The sequence below is a fragment of the Lepisosteus platostomus genome, chromosome 28, assembly GCF_059453375.1.
Source record: "Lepisosteus platostomus isolate fLepPlt1 chromosome 28, fLepPlt1.hap1, whole genome shotgun sequence".
Taxonomy (NCBI): domain Eukaryota; kingdom Metazoa; phylum Chordata; class Actinopteri; order Semionotiformes; family Lepisosteidae; genus Lepisosteus; species Lepisosteus platostomus.
This window is the reverse complement of record NC_142638.1, coordinates 10,390,428-10,415,003: the sequence shown is the minus strand read 5'-3', so window position 1 is coordinate 10,415,003 and position 24,576 is coordinate 10,390,428. Positions and strand designations below refer to the sequence as shown.

The 24,576-nt window shown below is 53.2% G+C and overlaps 2 protein-coding genes across 3 annotated transcripts in view; one reads left to right on the top strand and one right to left on the bottom strand.

Annotated features, from left to right (window-relative positions):
• The window catches only part of LOC148638869 (protein AF-17-like), a 30,112-nt gene extending 19,648 nt beyond the window's left edge, over nt 1-10,464 (top strand). For both annotated transcript variants that reach the window (XM_088622944.1, XM_088622943.1), the window contains exons 11-20: nt 1,101-1,252; nt 1,774-1,894; nt 3,520-3,586; nt 4,103-4,242; nt 4,773-4,970; nt 5,227-5,315; nt 5,431-5,792; nt 6,079-6,181; nt 7,318-7,650; nt 8,174-10,464. In XM_088622944.1, coding sequence (XP_088479070.1) covers nt 1,101-1,252; nt 1,774-1,894; nt 3,520-3,586; nt 4,103-4,242; nt 4,773-4,970; nt 5,227-5,315; nt 5,431-5,792; nt 6,079-6,181; nt 7,318-7,650; nt 8,174-8,206 — 1,598 coding nt within the window. In that variant the 3' untranslated portion in view covers nt 8,207-10,464. The remainder of the gene's footprint in view (nt 1-1,100; nt 1,253-1,773; nt 1,895-3,519; nt 3,587-4,102; nt 4,243-4,772; nt 4,971-5,226; nt 5,316-5,430; nt 5,793-6,078; nt 6,182-7,317; nt 7,651-8,173) is intronic.
• A 2,388-nt stretch (nt 10,465-12,852) lies between these two features.
• LOC148638868 (junction plakoglobin a-like) overlaps nt 12,853-24,576 on the bottom strand; it is a 29,696-nt gene continuing 17,972 nt past the window's right edge. The window contains exons 2-16 of the mRNA XM_088622945.1: nt 24,253-24,305; nt 23,880-24,044; nt 23,113-23,363; nt 22,311-22,549; nt 21,147-21,348; nt 20,787-20,931; nt 20,574-20,677; nt 20,136-20,474; nt 18,806-18,961; nt 18,297-18,416; nt 17,879-18,029; nt 17,040-17,161; nt 16,809-16,851; nt 16,117-16,300; nt 12,853-14,496 (exon numbers count right to left, since the gene is read on the bottom strand). Of these exons, the coding sequence (XP_088479071.1) occupies nt 16,128-16,300; nt 16,809-16,851; nt 17,040-17,161; nt 17,879-18,029; nt 18,297-18,416; nt 18,806-18,961; nt 20,136-20,474; nt 20,574-20,677; nt 20,787-20,931; nt 21,147-21,348; nt 22,311-22,549; nt 23,113-23,363; nt 23,880-24,044; nt 24,253-24,265 (2,223 nt within the window). The 5' untranslated portion in view covers nt 24,266-24,305 and the 3' untranslated portion in view covers nt 12,853-14,496; nt 16,117-16,127. The remainder of the gene's footprint in view (nt 14,497-16,116; nt 16,301-16,808; nt 16,852-17,039; nt 17,162-17,878; nt 18,030-18,296; nt 18,417-18,805; nt 18,962-20,135; nt 20,475-20,573; nt 20,678-20,786; nt 20,932-21,146; nt 21,349-22,310; nt 22,550-23,112; nt 23,364-23,879; nt 24,045-24,252; nt 24,306-24,576) is intronic.

Here is a 24,576-nt window from a genome sequence, read left to right as displayed (position 1 = left end):
CAGTCAGTGTGCCGTCTTCACTCTGTGCAGTGTGTTCAGTGTGCCGTGTTCACTCTGTGCAGTGTGTTCAGTGTGCTGTGTTCACTCTGTGCAGTGTGTTCAGTCAGTGTGCTGTGTTCATTCTGTATACAGTGTGTTCAGTCAATGTTCCGTGTTCATTCTGTATACAGTGTGTTCAGTCAATGTTCTGTGTTCACTCTATATACAGTGTGTTCAGTCAGTGTGCTGTGTTCATTCTGTATACAGTGTGTTCAGTCAATGTTCCGTGTTCACTCTGTGCAGTGTGTTCAGTCAATGTTCCGTGTTCACTCTGTGCAGTGTGTTCAGTGAGTGTGCTGTGTTCACTCTATATACAGTGTGTTCAGTCAGTGTGCTGTGTTCACTCTGTATACAGTGTGTTCAGTCAATGTGCTGTGTTCAGTCTGTCTACAGTGTGTTCAGTCTTTGCAGAGTTTTCTTGCCCCGATTAGCTGTTCTGTGTTTACAGATCTCTTCCTGGAACAGGTCAGGAACAGGAAGAGGTTTTGGGCACAAGTTCGAACTAGATTTAACTCTTAAATGTCTGGAGCTCCTGAGACCTCATACACACACGTACTGCGGACATCCTTCACTGTGTACTTACTGCACAAAGCACTGTTCTTATCTGCGACGTGTTCCCTGGCTGGGCGAGAGATGGGTAGTTAAGGGCGGAGCAGTGGCTCTGTGGCTCAGGATCTGCGCCTGTGGCTGGAAGGTTGCCGGTTCAAATCCTGTGGCCGGCAGAGGAATCCTACTCTGTTGGGCCCCTGAGCAAGGCCCTTAACCCCAACTGCTCCAGGGGCGCTGTACAATGGCTGACCCTGCACTCTGACCCCAGGCTTGTCTCCCTGTCTGTGTGTCTCATGGAGAGCAAGCTGGGGTCTGCGAAAAGACAAATTCCTAATGCAAGAAATTGTATAGGGCTAGTAAAGTGATGTTATGTTATTTAGTTATCATGAGCCTTTGAGCTCCACACTGTACAGCAGAAAGTGTCCCCATCGGGGTCTCACCTTCTCACCTTTGTCACCTTCCAGGCTTGTGCCTGTGCTGTTGTCCTCCTGACCCGTCTGTCCCTCTCACAGGTATCTACACCAGCAACAAGGACCCCATCTCCCTGGGCGCTGGGGGGCTGGGGTCGGTGTGCAGTACCCCCCTGTCCTCTGCCCTGCTCTCCGACCAGGGCCCGTCGAGCCGCCACTCTCTGGCTCCACCCTCCTCTGCAGGCAGCTCACAGGTACCTCCATTCCCGGGATACGGAGGAGACAGGAGACACAATTCCTGGTTTCTAGTTCCTTGTCTGTGCAGCACCAAGTACACCAAATTCCTTGTATGTGAAATGTACCTGGAAGATAAAGGTGATTCTGATAGGATAGGAAAGAGCAGAGGAGAGCAGGAGGCTCCCTCTAGTGGCTTGTTCTGTAAACTACACTTCCTAAGGTCTTATAAAACTCATAAGGCAGTCTGTTTTTAATAATAATTACTTGCTAGGTAAAAAAAATACTTCATATTAATTAAGATCATATGAAATGTCACAAACAAGGGGGTCATTCGGCACATTTAGCCTGTTTTGGTTAGTAGCTAATTGACCTGAGGAACTCATCCGTCCCCTTCTTGAAGGAACTTATGATAATTGAAGATGTGTGACAGCAGTGTTTCAAAATAACAATTTCAAATGCACTACCTTTTAAAGTGTTACTTTTGCAGCAGGAGGGATTTGTACTCTCTGTTTCAGTGACACATCTCTCTCTCCGACAGGTCTTCTCCTTCCCTGGCTCATCATACAGCCTCAGTTCATCTCGCGTGTTTGGCAGTCCTCTGACCTCCACCACGTCTCTGCCTTCTGCACTCAGCACCCAGACTCAGAACTCGTTGGGAGGTACTGCTGGGCTCAGTTGAGAGCCTGTGATGTCTCTATGTCTCTGATCACAGTGCTGGGCTCAGCCGAGAGCCTGCAGTGTCTCTGTGTCTCTGATCACAGTGCTGGGCTCAGCCGAGAGCCTGCAGTGTCTCTGTGTCTCTGATCATAGTGCTGGGCTCAGCCGAGAGCCTGCGGTGTCTCTGTGTCTCTGATCACAGTGCTGGGCTCAGCCGAGAGCCTGCAGTGTCTCTGTGTCTCTGATCACAGTGCCGGGCTCAGCCGAGAGCCTGCAGTGTCTCTGTGTCTCTGATCACAGTGCCGGGCTCAGCCGAGAGCCTGCAGTGTCTCTGTGTCTCTGATCACAGTGCCGGGCTCAGCCGAGAGCCTGCAGTGTCTCTGTGTCTCTGATCACAGTGCCGGGCTCAGCCGAGAGCCTGCAGTGTCTCTGTGTCTCTGATCACAGTGCCGGGCTCAGCCGAGAGCCTGCAGTGTCTCTGTGTCTCTGATCACAGTGCCGGGCTCAGCCGAGAGCCTGCAGTCTCTCTGTGTCTCTGATCACAGTGCCGGGCTCAGCCGAGAGCCTGCAGTCTCTCTGTGTCTCTGATCACAGTGCCGGGCTCAGCCGAGAGCCTGCAGTCTCTCTGTGTCTCTGATCACAGTGCCGGGCTCAGCCGAGAGCCTGCAGTCTCTCTGTGTCTCTGATCACAGTGCCGGGCTCAGCCGAGAGCCTGCAGTCTCTCTGTGTCTCTGATCACAGTGCCGGGCTCAGCCGAGAGCCTGCAGTGTCTCTGTGTCTCTGATCACAGTGCCGGGCTCAGCCGAGAGCCTGCAGTGTCTCTGTGTCTCTGATCACAGTGCCGGGCTCAGCCGAGAGCCTGCAGTGTCTCTGTGTCTCTGATCACAGTGCCGGGCTCAGCCGAGAGCCTGCAGTGTCTCTGTGTCTCTGATCACAGTGCTGGGCTCAGCCGAGAGCCTGCAGTGCCTCTGTGTCTCTGATCACAGTGCTGGGCTCAGCCGAGAGCCTGCAGTGTCTCTGTGTCTCTGATCACAGTGCTGGGCTCAGCCGAGAGCCTGCAGTGTCTCTGTGTCTCTGATCACAGTGCTGGGCTCAGCCGAGAGCCTGCAGTGTCTCTGTGTCTCTGATCACAGTGCTGGGCTCAGCCGAGAGCCTGCAGTGTCTCTGTGTCTCTGATCACAGTGCTGGGCTCAGCCGAGAGCCTGCAGTGTCTCTGTGTCTCTGATCACAGTGCTGGGCTCAGCCGAGAGCCTGCAGTGTCTCTGTGTCTCTGATCACAGTGCTGGGCTCAGCCGAGAGCCTGCAGTGTCTCTGTGTCTCTGATCACAGTGCTGGGCTCAGCCGAGAGCCTGCAGTGTCTCTGTGTCTCTGATCACAGTGCTGGGCTCAGCCGAGAGCCTGCAGTGTCTCTGTGTCTCTGATCACAGCGCTGCGCTCACCTCAGAGCCTGCAATGTCTCTGTGTCTCTGATCACAGTGCTGGGCTCAGCTGAGAGCCTGTAGCCTGTAGCTGAAGTTGCTTGTATGTGTTTCCAGGTTTGCAAAACACAGGAGAGTTCAGGCCATTCAGAGATAAGCTGCCCCTCTCTCACTCCTTCTCCCCTCTCGCCTCTGCCCTGTTGTTTCAGAGCCTGATCTGGAAGACTGCCGGTTTGTGTGTCGCGGCAGCTCTCCGCGAGAGAGCCTTTCTTCACAGTAACTATCCCTCTCCTGCCTCCGTCTGTCTCTCGGGCTGCAGCAGGCCCTGCAGCTGCGTGTGGATATAGTTGTGTATAGAAATCTGTCTGCTGAAGATGCTGCACAATTACAAACTTCTCCTTAAATTAAGGCTCAAGATCAGGATTTTGATTCTGTCTGATTCATTCTTGCAGATATATTCTGATGTATGACGGGCTGGTGTATCTGTTGGATAAGCAAAGCTTGTAAAAATGTCAGCTGTAGCGCCTTTAAATCTCTCATTAAGAGATTGTCAGTCAGATGGATAGCTTTAAGTTAACAAGGAGCCTGGGAGAGCCTGCTTCTCATATGTATTTGCATGTTAATCCCTCTTTTACTACAGCGATTGGAGCTGAGTGCAGTGTGCCTGTAAGGGGTTGTACAGCACTAAGGGGGTGGGATTGAGTGGGATAGTGGGCATCAGTTTCTGTTGGTACCCTTGTGTGGGTAGCTGTGCCAGAGCTACCCAGGCCTCACCCTGACCTGTGTCTGCAGGTCCCCGATGAGCAGCCTGCCCCTGCTGTTTGACCAGAGGGAGGGGGGCAGCGGGGGGCGCCCCGAAAATATCCCACCTGCCTCCTCCCACATCGAGCAGCTGCTGGAGAAACACAGCAGTGGAGAGATGGGCATCAACAGTGAGTCACGACAGACTGGGAGGGGCAGGCTGACAGACAGATCAGGAGACAGACTGACTGGGAGAGACAAGCTGGGAGAGACAGACAAGCTGATGAGGGACAGGCTGGGAGAGACTGATGGGCTGATGAGGGACAGGTTGGGAGAGACTGATGGGCTGATGAGGGACAGGCTGGGAGAGACAGACTAATCGGGAGAGACATGCTGATGAGGGACAGGCTGGGAAAGACAGACTGACCGGGAGACAGGCTGATGAGGAACAGGCTGGCAGACTGACCGCAGGGAGAGGCAGGTCTGGTTGTTTGTGGGCTAATTCCCGGCTGCCAGGGCTGCTTCTCTCCCTGGGCTCTCCGAGTCAGAGGTCACCTGTGCGCTGGCGAGAGCTGTGGTCAGGCCGCTGCACAGAGATTCTCCCTTTCTGGGAAAGGAACAGAAGCACCGGTGTTGAGCTCAGTGTCTGCTTTCCAGTAAACAGTAGAAGGTTTGGGTCCCTCTGCTAATGTGCTGTAACCCCCCTCTCTGTCTGTGCCAGTTGTGGAGATGCTGAAGTCGCTGCACTCCCTGCAGCAGGAGAACCAGAGGCTGCAGGACCAGATCGTCACCCTGACGGCCAAGAAGGAGCGCCTGCAGCTGCTCAACGTGGAGCTGGCCGTGCCCTTCCCCCCACTGCCCCCCCCCGCCGCCGCCCCCCCCTCCTCGGGGCACTTCAGCCTCCTCTCCACACCCAACGGTCAGCCCCAGCCCCAGCCCTGAGCACCCGCATGCCCCCCGCCCCTGTTTCCTTCTTGATTTGGTTTATTCCTTCGCTTCCTCCTTCTTTACTTCTGTCTCCGCCTGCTGACGCCTTCGCTCATCCGGCCCCCGGAGCCCCGCGGGTCAGCCGGGCTCTTCGAATGACCGGCTCCACTCTCTCCCGCCCCTCGCTGATGCGTCCTGAAAGATTTGTTTTTTGTGTGTTTGTGTTTTTCTTTTTTTGGTTGTTCCAGTCTGCAACACTGACCCCCTCAACACCAGCAAGAGCCCCCCCTCCAAGTCCAGCTTCATCAATGACAACTCGCTGACAACCTCATCTGAGGTGAGCCCCCCCCCCCCCCCACCCCATACCTGTGCTCAAGCAGCTGCTGGAGATTTAGTGTCACACTGTTTAGTCGGCCTCACTCTCCTCTGTGCGTTTTCCTCCTTTTTCTCAGGAGCTTCATTCAGGCTGTCAGAGTCGCAGTAGCTCCTCCCTGTCCTTCCAGGACACCCCGCCCCCACAGCAGAGCCCCGCCTCCCTGACGCAACCATTGGTCAATGGCCTGGGCAGAGGGTTGAGTGGCATGTTGGGAGGTGGAGCTCCGGCAACAAATCCCACCATCCCTATGGTGGGAGGGCTGATGGGCAGCTTGACAGGAAGTCCCCAGCTCTCAATGAATGGCATGATGGGAAATCTGAACGGGGTGATCCAGACGCCCGCCACGGTCCCTCAGCCCCCAACTCTACCACCCCAGGCCCCCAACCTGGCCCCCCAGGCCCTGCCCCAGAATGTGCAGCTATCCAACAGTCTGAGCACGTGAGTCTCCCTCTGCCACTTTTGCTGGGGTCAGGTGTTGGTCAGCAGATAAAGGTGATGTGTGACTAGTGTGCTCAGAGGTGGTGCTCTGGTGGGCCCAAATAAGGACATGTTTATTAATGGCATTGTTACAGTACTGTGATGTTTAGTGACTGTGTTGCATTGTTTGATGAAAGTGTGACATCATTTGGTGAGAATGATGTGTTATTTGGCACGTGGTTTGCTGTTTAGTGAGTGTTGTGCTGTTGTTTGCTGACTGTGTTCTGTTGCTGTGCTGTGTTCTCAGGCTGCCCAGTGCCTCCCTCCTCTCTGAGCAGCAGAAGCAGCTTCTCCTCCAGCAGCAGCAGCAGCAGCTCCAGCAGTTCCTGACCTCCCAGAACTTCACTCCGGTAATCAACCCCCTTCTCTGCTCGCCTGCGCCCAGGCTGTCCCCCAGTGTCACTCCCCACTCCCCGTCTCCCTTCTATACTCCTGTTTGTGGACCCCACAGCCCACACGAGTACGAAGCGCTCACCCTGCGGTCCATGTGGGTCCTAATGGGAGACCTCCTGGGAAAAACTAAGGTTGCTGCTGGAAGAGGTGTTAGTGGGACCAGTAGGGGGCGCTCACCAGGTCTGTGTGGGTCCTAATGCCCCAGTATAGTGACGGGGACACTATACTGTAAACAGGCGCCGTCCTTCGGATGAGACAAAAACCAAGGTCCTGACTCTCTGTGGTCATTAAAAATCCTAGGGCGTTTCTCTAGAAGAGTAGGGGTGTTACACGAGTGTCCTGGCCAAATTTCTCCCTGGTCCTTACTCCTCAGGGAACGAAATCATTTTTCCCAGAAACAGTTGTGATTTATTGACTGCTTGATTTCGGAGAGTTCTCTGTTTGTGTGTGTGCTTTTCTTCTTTAGGGTGTGTTTGTAGTGTTTTACCATCTCGTGGTATCTAAGGCGCAGATCTGCGTTGTGTGGTTGTCTGTGTTTTTGGTTTGATAGTTCTCATAGTGCTTTTATGGTCTTTCTGCACTCTGTATCAAACCATTCTTCTTTTGTTTCTTGTATTCTTTTAATTTTGATTTTAAGTTCAGTTTCTCAAAATATGAAATTTAAGTATTTTAGAGTCGCATTTATGCCTGAGTTTTTGATTTGATACAGAGTGTTTTGAAACGTCGTTAATAATGTCTGAATTTCCTGGTTGTTTAGCACTCTTTGGTATTTGTCCCGGCTAGATCAGGTCATACAGCTGGCTGGGCTGTGTCAGCGTGTCTCTGTGCTGGTGTGCTCTCTTGATGTAGAGTGAGATCTGACTGATGCAGAGAGGGGAGTTTGTGGCCTGACAGTGAAGGCACTGATACAGGAGGGGTTCAGGTCAGTGATAGCGTAGTCCACAACACTGCTGTTGCCTAGAGAGTTTTTGGGGCTCTCCCTGCACCCTGTCTCTCCCCACATCTGTCTCCGCGTCACTCCCTGCTACACTCCTCTCTCCCTGCTCTCTTAGCTTTCCCTGTTTTTCTTACTCTCGTGTCTCTCACTCTCAAGGAGCAGCAGGTAGTTGTATACCAGATGTTGCAGCAGCAGCGACAGAGGGAGCTACAGCGCCTCACCCTGGCCAACACCTTGCAGCCTGGCCCTACCCTGATGACATCATCTGCTGCGCCGCCTCTCCTGGCAGGCAGCTCCCCCCTAGGCAGCGGTATGATGACCTCATCGCCTACCCTCATTCCTGGGAACAACCTGATGCCGTCAGGCATAGCCCCACCTCTCAACGCCCCCGGCAACAACTTGCTGACCCCAGCAACGGCCTCGCCCCTGCAGAGTGGCCAGGGAAACCCCTTCTTCAGCCTGCAGCAGGACAGTCTGCAGAAGTCAGGGGTGAGGAAGATCATCCAACACCCAAAGAACAGTAGCAATGAGAAGATCTTCACTTTACCTGAGCCTTTGTGCTTACCTTAATGACTTAATTGAATTAATTAGTGAGTTAACAAGTCTGAATTACCACTTTTTACTAGCTTGTAGAGTCTGTTAATTTTGAGGACCAGAAGTGTAGGGAACTGATATATATTAATGACAAATTCACTCTTAACATATTTTGATAAGGAGATCTTTCCTAAGCTGATACGATTTCAGTGTTTTGCATGCTGTATAAAAATATATTTTGCTGTACAGCTAGTCAGTATTGCCTCTACCAGTTTATGAGTGAATATACAATAGAGAGATAAATGTATGAAAGACTTTATCAGTATAATAGATATAGTCATAAAGTATTAAAGGTCACAGCGTTAATTTGGTTCAGTTCTGTGTGTGTGAGAGTTTGGGGCAGCTGGAGTGTCCGGATGTGCCTGTTCTGTGCTCCAGCTGGGGAGTGACCCCTCTGTCCCTCTGTGTCCGTGTCCAGAGAGGAGGGGAGAAGGGCGGAGACAAGAGCTGACCCACCCACTGCTCCTGAGGCTGTCGTCTGGGAGGCGTCCAATAAGGAGTCCAGGCTGTGAGTGGAGGGGGCGGGGCTTTGAGAGGCCCTCCTGTGAGACAGCACCTCTCTGCTGCACAAACACCACGTATCCGGCCATCACCTCCTTTGCGAAGGTGGCTTGCTGTTTGCTTGCCTGTCAGCCTTCAAAATGAATGTTTTTCCATAAAAGGATCCATGACCTTTCCTTCTTCCGGGACATTGTCAGTGCCAGTTGGACACCACTGAGGCTGCATCCCGCCGGACTCATGCAGAAAGAAGGAGAATGGAGCAGAAGCAGCTTTCAATGCAGAGCTCGGCTGGGGAGAGACCCCCCCTGGCAGAGAGGAGCCAGTCCTCGCCCGTGCTGCTGGCACAGGGCTGTGCAGAGCGTAGCTGGAGCAGCCTGGCAGTGCCAGCCTCTCCCCTGGGGTCCAGGTCTGTCCAGTCTGCAGCGCCGGCTCCTGACACAGACAGGCCCCTTGCAGTGTGTGAGACAGCAGGTAATGATGACATTTAGCATTCTTAACTTAGATCATAGGTTTTGTAACTCTTTAACTCTGACAGACATGTCACCCAGATCTGTTAACGCTGGGTCTCCGAGCTGGGCCAACAGCGCTGGTTCTAACCAGCTGGCCAGCTGTACTCAGCTCTCTTAGCAGGCAGACAGCTGTTGCTCAATTTTATTCTTGTGTCCTGTTATGAAAAGCACTTATAAACTCCTGTAGTGCAGGTCTTAAACAGTAGCTGTAGCTATAAAGTAAGCCTGTGAGCTGGCAGTACCTCCAGGAGGAGCTGTGACAGCGCAGATCTGTTTGAGGTTATTTCACTGTCGTTCACGTGTTGTTGTCCCTGTGTTTCAAAAACACACAGGCTGCTCTCACCCCTGCGTCTTCCCAGCAGGTGGAGCATAAACAGAATTTGAGAAAGGGGGGTTTCTGAGAGGTGGGCGTGTGATTGTTTCTCCTGTGAGCGCCTCCTCAGGCTTCTCCCACCGCAGCTCCAGAAGAAGGGGACAGTCGCAGGGTATGGGCCCTGAGCCTGTCCTGGGAAGAGAGGGCCGTGCGCCGAGTGTGCAGGGCGGAGGCTGGGCCAGTGGGCTCAGGACGGGGATCGGGAGACCTGAGGGGTCCAGACCCGCTGGGGCAGTGGGCTCGGGACGGGGCTCGTGGGATCTGAGGGGTCCGGACCCACTGGGGCAGTGGGCTCGGGACGGGGCTCGTGGGATCTGAGGGGTCCGGACCCACTGGGGCAGTGGGCTCGGGACGGGGCTCGTGGGATCTGAGGGGTCCGGACCCACTGGGGAAGTAAGCTTGGGAGTCCGGGCCAGTGGGTAGTGGGTTTGGGACGAGGCTCGGGGGTCCGGGCCAGTGGGTAGTGGGTTTGGGACGAGGCTCGGGGGTCCGGGCCAGTGGGTAGTGGGCTCGGGATGGGGCTCGGGGGGTCCGGGCCAGTGGGTAGTGGGCTCGGGATGGGGCGTTGTGTCCTTGTGCGCAGGCCGTCGGGGCCCTGCTGTTGGTTCACCCCTCACTGGGTAGCGGGCGGCTGGGCTGGGTCGGGGCGGAGCAGGTCCCTGGGAGCAGCGCTCTGTCCTGCACGGGGCAGCTGGAGGGGCGGTCAGCCTCGGGAGAGGACCTGCCTCAGAGGCCCTGTGCTGGATACTTCCCAGCTCTGCTGTCTAGCCTGGAGCACCTCCAGATAACAGGACTGAAGGATTTGACTTTCTGAGTTGCACTGGGGCACTTTGGCCCATTTTAAAGAAAATGTTCTTAAAATTCTGATTGATATTTTATATATATACATTTTTGTATATGTTTTGCAATTGAGGTGATTTAGGTAATATATATGATATATATCTTGTCCTGTTTCTCTCGACTGTTAAATTTCAGCATCGTTCATGTTCAACGACTTCATTACGGGGTTCTAGGTACTGAGATCCAGTGGCACAGGACAAATCTATTGAACTCCAGATTCTCTTGCTAGGTAGACCGAGTCTAGACTATGCATAGTTTAATATTTGTGTTGACATTTAACTATAAATATTTCAAGCACTTCTTTTTGAAAATGGCACACTTGCCTGTCGATGTACAGCCTTTGTTTAAAAGTAAAATGTAACAGGAATTTGCTGATGTAGAAGAAACTTCTGTAAAGTATTTTAATATTTTTTACAAAAGCAAAAAAGCGCTAGGACGATACATAGTATCGCACCTTTTACTGTTAATAAATGTATTTTACTGAGGCTGTGGTCGTGGACTTTCCAGTTATTGTGTGTGGAAAAACGGCACTGGGCCCCATGAGTTCGTCCGAAAAAGTGGAGGAAAAAAATGCAGTCCTGATGAGTCACAGATCTGTCTTTGCTACTCGGTGGTGTTGTGCTCAGTTCAGGCTGGAGAATACAAGTCACTTTCTGTTAGGGAGCCAAATTGGCATAAAGGCAACAAAAAAAGCCAGCAGCCTTATCATCCTGCAGCTCACACCTTGCGCTCAGCAGTGTGAGCCTGCTTGAATCTTAGGTTGCAGCTACAAGAGGTTTTAGAGGGACCAGTAGGGGGTGCTCACCCTGCATCCTGTGTGGGTCCTAATGCCCCAGTATAGTAACTCAGACAGTATACTGTGAAAAGGTGCCGTCCTGTGGATTAAACAAAACCAACTGAGTAGTGAGCAGCTCCCCCCCTGGTGTCCTGGTCAACTGTCTCCCTGGTCCAAAAAACACTTTCACATGGCCTCTGTTTTCCCCCCATTTAAAAAAAAGAATGAAATCTTTTCTAGATGTTCCGAGAGACGGGGCACACACACTGTGGTTTCTCCTCATACTGCCAGAAACATGATTTCTAAGAAGTACAACAGTAATCCAAGCTGCCGCTGTTAAAACCATGGTGGTGCTGCCTGGCGCTGTCACTCTGAAATCAGTGTACGAGTTTTTCAGCATCAGAACTCTTCCTAACCGAGACAATAAGTGTTCTTGCTGAGCCTTGTCTAGCACAGAAGAAGCCAGGTTTCAGCCATCATGAGTTTATCAAGACAAAAAATTACTCCCGGATTTCAAATTAACCTCCATCTGTGAACAGGCTTCATCGCTCCGCTCTCCTCCTGAGAGCTGGTGTGTGGGGAGCGGACTGGAGCAGCATCCAGTTGGGGGGGGGGGCTGCATGGTGGAGGGGATCCCCATAACCTGTACTGCTCTTTGACGAGAGTGTCCAGAAAACCTTACGTAAGTGTGAGGAATAACAACGATAGCTTCGACATGCCGTCATTATTTTTTTCCATGTTGGTGATTTCTTCAAAACGTAGTTCTACTGTGAGACAGCTGCTCCAGTAACTGTTGGTTTATTCTGCTCCAGCTGGACAGGACTGGGTACAATGAACGCTGCTGTTTGTGGTGATCCACTCTTTGTGTAGATTTGCCACAGGAGGGCGCCCTAATGCCACTATTGCTGCACTGCACATATGCCTAGAATTTTGCTCTGGTGCTTGAAAGTGCACATTGTGGATGTCATGTCAGTACTATACCCTTGTGCACACACCTGATGGCAACAGATCTGATGTGAAATGTCATATAGAATTGTCAGACCATGGAAAGGCAGCACATTCCTTGAACCACAAGTGACGGGTAAGTGTTGCTCTGGTTTTACTGTATCTACATTCCTAGACAGCTGGATCCTGCTGTTCTCTGTACCAGGCTGGCAGTGCCCCTGCTTGTGCAGCCCTGTCTGAAGCTCAGCAGGTGTGAGCCTGGTCAGTACCTGGATGAGAGACCTGGGAAAAACTAAGGTTGCTGCTGGAAGAGGTGTTAGTGGGGCCAGCAGGGGGCGCTCACCCTGCGGTCCATGTGGGTCCTAATGCCCAAGTATAGTGATGAGGACACTATACTGTAAACAGGCGCCATCCTTTGGATGAGACGTAAAACTGAGGTCCTGACTCTCTGTGGTCATTAAAAATCCCAGGGCGTTTCTCAAAAAGAGTAGGGGTGTAACCCTGGCATCCTGGCCAAATTTCCCATTGGCCCTTACCAATCATGGCCTCCTAATAATCCCCATCTATGAATTGGCTTCATTACTCTGCTCTCCTCCCCACTAATAGCTGATGTGTGGTGAGCGTTCTGGCGCACTATGGCTGCCGTCACATCATCCAGGTGGGGCTGCACATTGGTGGTGGTGGAGGGGATCCCCATTACCTCTAAAGCGCTTTGAGTGGAGTGTCCAGAAAAGCACTATATAAGTGTAAGCAATTATTATTATTCACTGGGTTTTACCAGGTAACCTCCTCCTGCTCCTGCAGTCAGACAAAGCTGCTGTATCCCAGGCCTGGTGGGGGGGGATGTCAGTCAGCACATTTACATCTCCAACAGCCTCCAGCAGGATCAGTGCCCGGTGCGGATATCTGGTGGAGGTCGGCTTCCCCACCAGTGTCTCCAAGGACAGAAAATATGGGCACTGCCCAGCCATGTGGGGACACCAGTTACATATTTTATCATCATGGAACACTGCGAGTCTGGGGCATGCTGGGAAGAGTCCCGCCCTGTGGTGTCAGCAGCTCTTCCTGTGCACGGGGAGTCCTGGGAAGGGCTGTACCACAGAGGCAGAACAGGGCAGCGTACACGACCAGGAGAAAAACACTTTCACAGCAGCTTGTGGGTTTTTTTAAAACGTGTATTTTAACGATCTATACAAAACGTACAGAAGTAGGAAACATCACTCCATTTCAAACCTTGTGATGATCAAGGGTCCGTGTTAGTGGAGAAATCAAGTTGACAGGAAATGTTTTTTTTTTGTTTTATTTATAATTGGCTGTTCCTGTAGGCCCTCCATCTCCCCCACACACGCTCTCCACGCAACAGAACACGATTAAGATCTGAAGGCAAACACTCCCCACACTTCACTGAGAACAAGGACAGTTTGGAATAGAACAGTGAGAAGACCCACAGTGAGCTCTGGGCAACAGGGACTACCAACCTAGTCCTGCTGCTACTCGCACTTCTAACAACAGGAGGGAATTGTGAACAAAGTACAAAGCCGACAGCTTGCGTCTATATTTAAAAAACAGAAGGTAGAAAAGTCTACTGGGTGTCTAGATTTTGTGAGACTTAAATTGTCAATTTGCACATACAGATTCAGAAGAGGGACCCTGCTGTATCTATTCAAAAACAAAAAATCAGAAGAATACAGAGCATTTCTGGAGGTCCTACAAGATGCACATAAAATCAGTGTTAGTGGTTTAGCAAGAAAACCATGTCATTTGACATTAGTATGTCTAGATCCTCTATATAGAATTTTCTGGACTACATAAAAAAACATAGGATTGCACACATTCAATACAGTAAATAACAGGTTACCTGCTCTTGCAAAGGCTTGTGAGTGCTGTGTTGAACAAAGCTGACTGCACACCGACAGACCCAGAGTCTCCTGGCACAGGAGCCTCTGCTGTCAAGCAGACACGAGGCGCCTGACACTCAGCAGTAACAAGCCGCTGCTGTCGACATTAGAACTATCCAAACAAGATTAAAACGTCTTTCTTTAATAGGATTATCGCCACAAAATAAAATCTCTTTGGCATAACACCCCCCCTTCCTCCCCCAAAAAACACATTTCCACCCCTAAAATCACCAGAGGTTCCTTACAAATCAGCAGTAATGAGGACAGTTTCAGCTGTGAAGGCGTTTCCCTGCCTGTGGAAGACGGGGAGACCAGCCGAGCCCAGTCCACTGTCCACCTTCACAGCTTCGCTTTCAGACGCACGTCCCGTCCTGGGCATGTGCCCGTCCAGGACCGGACCGCGTGCGGGACGAGCACGGCGAAGCCAGAGTGTTAATTCGCTTACAGACTGGACGAGTAGCCATTTACAAGCTTGTGTTCTCAGGTTTAGTAAAAAACAAAACACACATCAGGTGTTAAATACAGCTAAGTTAAAACATAAATCAAAGGCTAGATTTGTCATTTTTAGCAAAACAAAAACTTTTTGCTCCTCTTTCCACGTACAGGGTCTGACATGTTTCAGCCAGCCGCCCTCGGTTCCAGACAAACAGAAAATAAAAACAGTACAAAGGTATTTCAACAAATAACTAAAAAAAGGTTAAAGCTTCTTTTGGAATATAATAAAATGGCTTGAAAAATGAGGAACAGAAGTGTTTGAAGTAAACCCCGATTCCTGCAGCCCCACCCACCCCCCACCCCCTTTCCGACGTGGAAGCGGGGCTTGTCAGGTCACCCGCCCTGCGCCTCACCGCCGCCTGTCGCCCGTCTCCCTGGCGTCAGCCCTGCATCCTCACCTTCGACCTGCAGTAAGAAAACACAGGCCCTGATTGGACAAAAGGGTCACCCCGGCAGCCAATAGCATGTCACCAGTCTCCTAAAGGGGAGTGTTCACTGGGCAGGACCAATAGGAGCCCCCGGTCTGAGCGGTGATGTCACACACTCAGGGCCTGATCCTTCATCCCTGCCGTGTCCCCGGCGCCCGTGAGGCTTTTCCGGAATGTTCTGGCTCCCCCCTGGGCTGATACATTCCTCATATACAGGAGTGTAAAATACACTTGTGCTTAGAGAAAACTAGCTTAAATCCCACAATTAACAAGGTTAAAATTAAAAAAGAAAAAACAATTTTAGTCTTTAAGGAGACTATTTAAAAGTATTTAAAATCTTGAAATTGAGGACATGACCACCACATGACTAATGGTGAAACACAACCATTGGACACAAGTTGAAACTCAGCTGTTACACATTGTGGACAGAAGACAGGAGGCGCTCCCCTACACAAAGGGTCGTAGGGGTGTGGAACAGACAAATATACATCCATACCAAACCCGACACTGATGTGGCTGTCTCTATTCTATCTAATTGCATCTCTGACATAAAAATTTGGATGACTCAAAACTTCCTTCATCTTAACTGTGACAAGACTGAAGTCATGCTTATTGGTACCCCCCATCAACTTCGTAAAGCCAGTCCTGTAACCCTGTCTGTAGATGGCTCTGTACTTGAGCTCCAATCAAAATTGAAAAACCTTGGGGTTATATTCGATTCTGGCTTAACATTCGACCCACATGTACAGCATACTGTCAAAACATCTTTTTTTCACCTTAGAAATATCGCAAGACTACGCCCTATGCTATCATTAACTGTGGCTGAAAAGCTGATCAACATATTTGTATTCTCTCGAATTGACTACTGCAATGCTCTGCTCCCTGGGGTATCTAAATCTACTCTGAACAAGCTGCAGTATGTCCAAAATTCAGCAGCCAGAATCCTGACCAGATCTAGTGCAAGTGTTCACATTACTCCTATCCTGGAGTCCTTGCACTGGCTTCCGGTCAAATTCCGCGTAGACTTTAAAATCCTCATGCTCACCTACAAGGCTTTACATGGCTTGGCACCTCAATACCTGTCTGAACTTTTATCGCCCTACTCCCCACCTCGCAACCTCCGCTCTTCAAATTCTGCCCTCCTTACTGTCCCCCAAGCCCGTCTACATTGTATGGGCGACAGGGCCTTCTCCTGCTATGCCCCCAAGCTCTGGAACTCCTTGCCCAAGGATATTAGAGAGTCACCTTCTCTAAACTCCTTCAAATCCAGACTCAAAACCCTCCTTTTCAGAAAAGCCTTTACTTATCTGCTTCCATTCTTCACCCCTCTGCTCTTCTTAATACCATCTTCCACGGTCTCCTCTATTGTTATTGTTGTATTGTTGTAATTATAATTGTGTCCTGTCTTGTGAAATTTTCTTATTTATTGTTGTAGTCTTCTTATTTATTGTTATTGTCATCCTGTAAAGCGCTTTGAGAAGCCACCTTTAAAGGCGCTATATAAAATAAAGTTTATTATTATTATTATTATCCTGCCAGCCGTCCTCAACGGGCTGACGTGAAAGTAAAGGGCCGAGGGGAAAGAGATGGCTCTTACCTGCAGCTGGGCTAGTATTGCTCGGAGTACCCCTGCCTGTTCATGCTGTCGTAGCCGTCGTGCAGGAACTCATCGTCCGGCATGTGCATTCCCATGTCTCCCTCCAGGACCACGTGGTCCATGCCCATGCCCATGCCCATGCCCTCCACCTGGTACCCGTAGGCGTTGAAGCCGGCGTCAGGCTCTGCAGGGGACAGAGGGAGGATCAGTCAACCTGACCCGGCCCTGGAGTCAGAGGTACCACTTAGAACCCCCTCAAACCTAAATCTTAATATTAATGAAAGACGACTCTGTGAGAACCTGCCAGGTTTGGGCTCCTCGAGGCCCAGAGCTGTGCAGCATGTGTCTTCCAATGGGGTCTGGACTGCAGTAACTTCAGAAACCAGAATCTCAATCCCTAACCTCCCTGTGCTGAGGCTCATTTAAAATCAATCTGCCGTGGGCTCACAAAAGCAATCACTTCAGCGCCGATGTTCTGAGTTCTCGGACCTTTCGAATGAATCTGTCTCAGAGAACCAAAGACCACAGGAATGGCCCGCCGAGGTGCTGAGAGACCCTGGGCTCCCCGGCACGACTGAGCCTGCTCCCTCCCTCATGAAGAGGAACGGTACTGTGTCGGCCCAGCTTTCCTTTTACTCCCTTGAGAAACATGGGCCCACCAGCTCAGAGTGGGGAAATGGGGAAAAACTTACCGTCGCCAGGATAGACAGGTTCCATCTGCACAGCATTGTGGGCCTGAAAGAAGACAACATGATTAAGCATTAAAAAGGGGAAAGGTTAGCCAGCCCTGTGGATGGGATTCAGCAGGATCAATGCCTTGGGATTCTCCTAAATATCTTTCCGCTCTCAAATCCAATAAGAAACACCTTTAGAAATGTCTAACAGGACAAGCGCCTCAGTGACAGAATATTCCGGTCTCTCACCATCTCCCAGGAGGCGGGGTCGTGCTTGAACAGAGAGTGGGTCAGCTCCACGGAAACACGCTTCCGGTAGTCGGAGTTCTTGTCCTCGGAGATGCGGAAGAGCACGGCCGCGGCATAGGTGGCTTTTGGGAAAAGAGGGGATCTGAGTTCAGTGGCAGAGACCGACGCTCCTGGGCTGGAGGCAGCTTCTCCATCAACATCTAACCATCTCTCTCACATATAGACCTGGTTTGTATGGACTATATACTGTATGGCTGGCAACACCACTGCCTCAGCTCTCCTCTCGTCGTCTTCTTTTCTCTTCCCACTTGTCTGCCTCTTCTCCAAACTTTGTCCCACCTCTCTCCCCCTCCCCCGCCCATCAACCTCCCTCCTCACCCCCCCTGCCCCGCCCACCAACCATCAACCTCCCTGCCCATCCCCCTGCCCCACCCATCAACCACCCTCCACCTGCCCCACACATCAACCGCCCTACCCCTCCCCCGCCCATCAACCTCCCTCCTCCTCCCCCTGCCCCGCCCACTCACCTCCCTGCCCCTCCCACCCACCTCCCTGCCCCTCCCCCTGCCCCACCCATCAACCACCCTCCACCTGCCCTACACATCAACCGCCCTACCCCTCCCCCGCCCATCAACCTCCCTCCTCCTCCCCCTGCCCCTCCCACCCACCTCCCATCAACCTCCCTGCCCCTCTGCCTGCCCCACCCATCAACCACCCTCCCCTTCCCCCTGCCATTAAACTCCTCACCCTGCTGCCCCACCCACCAATGTCCCCACCCTTCACCCTTCCCCAACGTCTCTGCCATCAACATCAGGCCCTCCCCCTGCCCCGCCCCTCACCGATGCCCTCGTTGTTGGAGTGCAGCAGTTCCATCAGCGGGGCGGAGGCGCCCTCTGCGTCGATCTCCTCGGACGACTGCTTGTCCAGCGCCAGCTCACACAGCACGCCAGCCGCCACGCGCTTCACGTTCTCGATGGGCGAGTAGAGGAGCTGAGGGGGCAGAGACCAGAGAGTCGCTTAGGAGGAACGGGGAACGCTGACCGCCGAGCGCGACACCGACACCCAGCTCCGGGACAGTCAGCAGAACTCGGGATCGGGCTCAAGAAGCCCGCAAGCATCTTTCACCGCTAAAACACATCGCATGCGTGTCGCCTCCGCAAGCTCACTGTCGACGGGGATTTGTTTCCGGGTGTATGATCAAGCAGGTGGCTCTGGGGACCCCCCACCCCACGCAGGCGCCGTCTGGCGGTCTCTCACCTGCACGAAGAGAGGGATGGTGTGCAGGCTGGCGATCTCGCTCCTGTTGATGGGGTCACGGGCCAGGATGTGCAGAGCGCCAGTGGAGCCCTCCACGATCTCCTCCATCCTCACGCCGTCCTGACAAAGACCGGGAGAGCGGGCGCAGGTCAGCCCCTGACCACACACAGCTCAAGGCCAGTCCCAACCAGGGAGCGGCAGAGAGGAGCACCTAGGGCTCTGGACTCCTAACTGCACACACACTGCTCTGTAGCCTTGCTGCACGACCGGGTACCAGCTTTGCTGCGCGTGACCCGTCCAAGAGGGACATGTGTCCTTGCCATCTGTTCGACTCTACAGAGATGGGGCAGAATCCAGACTTGAGCCTCAAGTGCCTGTTTGTGCTTTTGCAATCATTGAAGCTGGCAAAACCTGCTGTGCAATGTGAGTTTGACTCCAATTTTAAAAGGTCTCGCTCTTTCCTTCCTCTTGTGGAGGAAGGACATTTTTTATATCTCGCCACCTCTCACCTGGTATGTCTGCTGGGCGCTGGAGGTGGTCTGGCGCTGGGCGTCCTGGTGTGCCTTCACCAGCAGGTTCACCAGCCGCGGGATGGTGCCCGCATCACGCAGGGGGGCCTGGTTGGCCGGGCACAGCGCCAGGTTCCGGATTAGACCCACAGCAGCCTGGGAGAGACGAGGACCAGTGAATAAATTCATTCAAAAAACAAAACGATCTGGCATGTTCAAGATGTGCTAAAGGAGGTCTCTGAGGTGCCACAGAAAGCAGCTTTTAAACATCTTGACACCTGAAAATAAATCTCAGCTTTTCTCTCGTGACTGTTGTTCAAATCTACTCAGTCCAGCAGATATTTTTATTGTTTAAATCTCGTGCTAAAGCATGAGCAATTCCAGGGGCACAGGACTGAGGACCCCTGATTGGGATCAATTTTGGGATCATGGATTCCGGTCTGTCTGGCCTACTGTCCTGGGTCAAAACTGTGTGTGTTGACCCTGAAGCTGGCCAGTACAGCCCCTGTTCATGCACAGGGAATTCTGGGAAGCAGCGTCACGCCAGCTTGCGTGCGCAGACAGACAAGGCTGCGACATGAGCAGGGGTCTTCAGAGGCCCCGAACTAGACCTGGGTGGTAGGCTTAAGCAGAGCCGGGGGTGGCCATGTAGTGAACTAGGTGGAGTCTTGTGCTTCCAGGCCACGGAGCCTGGGAAGGGAATTAACTAAACTAACTGGGTGACTTTCTGTCCAAATCAGTGTGTCACTGTTCTTCCGAACTGGGCTGTCAGTGTGTGTGGGCATGTGTGTGAGCTCAGCAAGTCCTCTCACTCACTCAACAGATTCCCACCGGCTCAGGCCTCTCTAATTACTTCTTCTTTGAAGTCAATGTGATTAATTAACAATCCTTGATCATTAAATTACTTTTGCTTTTCTAATTCCTCAGTGGGTTCTGCTTTCGTGGTACGTGCCCCTGACAGAGGTTCCCTGCTCTGATTTTTTTATCGAGAGACGTTCTTGAAGGCAACGTCAGTGAGATGGTGGAGACCTGTCTCTTCAGCTGGGGCAACACCACACACACCCCTCCAGCCACCACCACTCTCTGGGCATCATGCCAGCCATCCCGGCCACAGACTGTTCACCCCCCTGCGCTCTGGCCAGCGGTACCACACTGTTAAAGCAAGGACCACCAGACTCAAAAACAGCTTCTATCCCACTGCAGTGCGCATCCTCATCCATGACCTTTGTCCTTCTGCTTCCCCGCCACACACACACACCCTGCGGCCTGTGCCGGCCGGAGAGGCCCTGGCAGCGGATGAAGAGCCGGGACCACGGTGTTTCCCTCTCACCTTGATGACGGGCCAGTAGTATGGCTGGTTCAGCAGCTTGACGATGGCAGGGATGCCGTAGTGCATGCGCACGGCGTTCTGCGCCACCTCGGCGTCGGAGTGGCGGCTGGTCAGGTGGCGCAGGGCGCAGACGGCAGGCTCGGTGATGTCCTCCTTCTCGCCGGCGCGCAGGATGGCATGGATCAGCGACTCCACCCCGTTGCTCTGCGTCACCAGCGTCTTGTTGCGGCTGTTGTTGCAGGTGAGGTTGGACAGGATGCCCGTGGCGCAGGTCAGGACGTTGACGTCGTCCGAGCCCAGCTGGGACACCAGGACCTGCAGGAGCCCATCCAGCCCGTCCTGCAGATGAGAGGACATGGAAAAGTGAGCAACATGTTACTAGAGAAGCACGTGGGCCTGGGCCGGGCTGGGCTCTGGCCCGGTTCCTCTCCTGCTCACCTGCTTGGTGGCGGCGTCGGACAGGTTCCTCAGAGTCCACAGGCAGTTCTGCATGAGCCGCTGGCTGGAGCCGGTCAGGTGCTTCCCCAGGGCCTGCATCCCACCTGAGGGACAAGGGCGCAACATTAGGCAGGGAGGACAGAGCCGTGTGCCAGGCGTGCGGACGGCCGCCTGCAGGAGGACAGAGCCGTGCGACAGGCGTGTGTGACTCACCTGCCTCCACGATGGCCGGCTTGTTGCTGGGACACACAGACAGCACCTTCAGCACACGGCTGGTTGTCCACAGCAGCTTCTCGTAGTTGTAGTTGCGCATGATTTGCACCAGCCCTTCAGGGCCACCGTTGGCCAGGATGATCAACTGGGGAGAACAGAGAGACAGCACTGCCGTCAGCTCATGGGCACAGGCCGGCACGCACACATGGGCACAACCTGGGGGACACGTACAAAGGCACACTGACTAGCACAACACTGTGTGCACCCCACAGAGCTAGAAGAGTACCAACACAAAGACGGGGACGAGCAGATCGAGTGCGTTGGTCTGGGAATCCTCTCTGATCTCTGGCTCACACACACCTTGCTCTCCTGGTTGCCGTAGGACAGCAGCTGCAGGCAGTCGGTGGTGATGGCCAGGAACTTGGGGTTGCTCTTCTTCAGCAGGGGGACCATGCGCTGCAGGCCGTCCGCCAGCCGCACGGCCATCTTGGCGCCCTCCTGGTGCAGCAGCAGGTTGTGCAGAGTGGTGATGGCGTAGAAGAGCACCGACTCCATGGGGGAGCTGGGGGGGGGAGAGAGACCGTCAGGGGGACCGCAGGGGAGACGCCTGGCACCGAGTGCTCTTGTGGTGGTGGAGTGCTGCTGAGTCGGTATCGACTCATGGCGACCCTATGGACAGCTCCACCGCCACTATCCGTAGAGTTCTCATGGCAGGATACGGAGGAAGATTGCCAGGCCTTTCTTCCGCGCAGATACCGCCAATACTGCTGCTGCCCAGTATGGGTTATTAGAGAACCTTGCACCCGACATGGCACATGAACCCAGTACCCTGAGATTACGGGCCCCTCAGCTTGTGTATTCCCTCATATGTGCATTCATTTACGCATGTCCGCAACAAGTATGAAACAGCCAGCTGGCTCACACGTGATTTCATACAGTAGTGCCCAGCCTGGAGACCCTTCTTACTTCACATCTGTTTAGTGGAGAAAGGATGCAGTGGACTGGCGCACACATCATCCAGGTGGGGCTACACATTGGTGGACATGGAGGAGAGTCCCCATTAATTATCAATCAATCATCATAATAATCACAATAATAATAATTCCTCACACTTGTATAGCGCTTTTCTGGACACTCCACTCAAAGCACTTTTTTGCCCACCACACCGTGTGCAACCCCACCTGGATGATGCTCCAGTCTGCACCACACACCAGCTCTCAGTGAGGAGAACAGAGTGATGAAGCCAGTTCAGAGAAAAGGATCATTAGGAGGTCATGAATGGTAAAGACCAGGGGGCAGTTTGGCCAGGACACCAGGGTAACACCCCTACTCTTTGTGAAAAACGCCCTGGGATTTTTAATGACCACAGAGAGTCAGGAACTCGGTTTTAAGACTCATCCATAGGACAGCACCCGATGGGTCAGTGTTGTCCTGCAGGAGACCTGTGCGAAGGTGTCTTGGCCTCCCTGCTGCATGCCTGTATGCAGGGCTGCAGCGCCCCCTGCTGGCCGGCGGCTGGCGTACCTGAGCATGCGCACCAGGGCAGGGATGCCCCCGGACTTGAAGATGGCCAGCAGCCCCTCGCGCTGGTGCGACAGGTTGTGCAGGATGCTGGCGGTGCAGCGCGCCGTCTCCATGTCGCTGGTGTTCTGCATGGTCCGCACCACCGCCGCCACCATCTGCGGGGACTGCATCAGCACGCGGCGCGACGCGTCCTTCCGCGTCAGCTGGTTCACGATCATCGCCGCCTTGTTCACCACCACCTGGGGGGCACAGCGGGGTCACACTCAGTCCCCTTGCTGGCACCCCCACTGTCCAGCCAACCAGATGCAGTGGAGAACTGCGGTACCAGCTGAATTACAGGGGATCCTCTGGGGGGCCAGACTGGACCAGCCGGGAACCGACTGTCCCTTTCCTTGCTAACAGTGCGAGGAGCTCTTCAACCAGGAAGCAGTCAGCTTTCCTGGCTGGTACTTTCTGAGGTCTGAACACACGCGGCTACTAAGAGGCAAAACTGTAGCAAATTAACTTAATAGCCAAAGTATGCAGAAAGGTTTTTGTTATGTTTTAAAACAAGTAAGTGACTGATGAGCACAAACAAAACAAAGCAAGGGAGCCACGGTTCTGGTTCGTGGACTGGCACCGCCGCTGGTGCATAAACTGGTTTTAGGAAACTCTCAACCTACCCTACTGGACACGTGCACGTGCACATGGCTGCAGGCGTGTGAGCATGGGAATGTGTGCACATGTGGGTACAGGCGAGCGCACGAGCACACCCGTGCGCGCGTGAGGAGCATGTGCGCGAGCGCAGGAGCACGTGTGGCACCTGGTCGTCGTCGTTCAGCAGCTTGGTGAGCTCCGGCACGGCGCGGGTGGCCAGCTCGGCGTCATCCTGGTAGTTGATGAGGTGGATGATGGCCGTCTTCAGCAGCTGCGAGGGCTCGGCCAGCTTCTGCACGTTGGTCTGCTGGCTGGAGTCGATCTGCGTGGACAGGATGGTCTCCCCCATCACGGTCTCCGGGTACATGGCCGCTCGCACCCGCTGCGCCCGCGTCAGGGCGAGCTGGGACTCCACATCTGTGTGGGCAAGGCGGGTGTGAGCACACACTAACACATGATCACGCATTCCTGCCACCTCAGGGGTGGACTAGACTCCCAGTGAACCACAGCCCTCCGCCCAGAAGCAGGCGTCTTAGCTAAAAGATGAACGGTGCACCACCGAGACGTACAGAGTGGGGGAGACATCAGGCACAAGAGCGCTTTTGGGTTTTTGGGGTGATACTGAGCATAAGAGCACTGGGGGATCCTGGGATGACACCAAACACAAGAGTGCTGCAAGATTTTGGGGTGACGGAGCGTAAGAGTGCTGTGGGATCTTGGGGTGACACCAAATACAAGAGCGCAGTAAGATCTTGGGGTGACGGAGCGTAAGAGTGCAGTAAGATCTTGGGGTGACATTAAGTGTAAGAGCACTATGAGATCTTGGGGTGACACTGAGGATAAGCACTCTATGTGACCTTGGGGTGACACCAAATACAAGAGCACTGTGGGATCTTGAGGTGACGCAGAGCGTGGTGGGGTCCTGCGCTGTACCTGCAGGGCTCTCTGTGGTGTAGGTGGTCGTGGTGATGGTGTAGCCCTTCGTCTCGAACGCGTCTTCCTCTGGGAATCCGCGCATGGAGTGGGCCGTGGTGGAGGTGCCACTGTGGATCCCAGAGTCAATCTGCCACTGGTGCACCTTCTCCGTCGACTCGGTCACTGCGCACGGAGTGCGGGAGAGGAGAGGAGGAGAACAAGCTCATTTTCTGGATTTCAGGATGAAAAGCTTACTGACAGACAAGACACAGATCAAAGGCTTAACTCTCTAATTTATAACAAAGCTTATATAGGCTCTCCTGCTCCCAGCAGGGCAGAGGGCTTAAAGCACTTGTCTCCAAACTTGAACCAATCGTGGTCACGGCCTCACCTTGCATGGCCATCGCAGCCTCCAGGTGTCAGCGTCCAGCCCCTCAGAAGAACCTGCAAGACAAAAGCACCCTGTCAGAGCCAAGAGCAAGCCTTGTGGGCAACGTGTCCTGACCCTGTGTGTTTGCAGAGAGCAGCCTGAGGAAATGGCCACAGGCTCTGAGCCGCTACAGTGCAGTTTGTGCAGGAGGCGAGCCCAGAGACCCTGGGACTGGAATGGCACTAAATCTCCCTGACAGTTCGGAGCCCATGGCTGTGGGCTGGGCTGAGGAGGCTCCTCCTGTCCCGTAGCCTAGGAGGGTGCAACTTGATCCCTGTGTGCGCT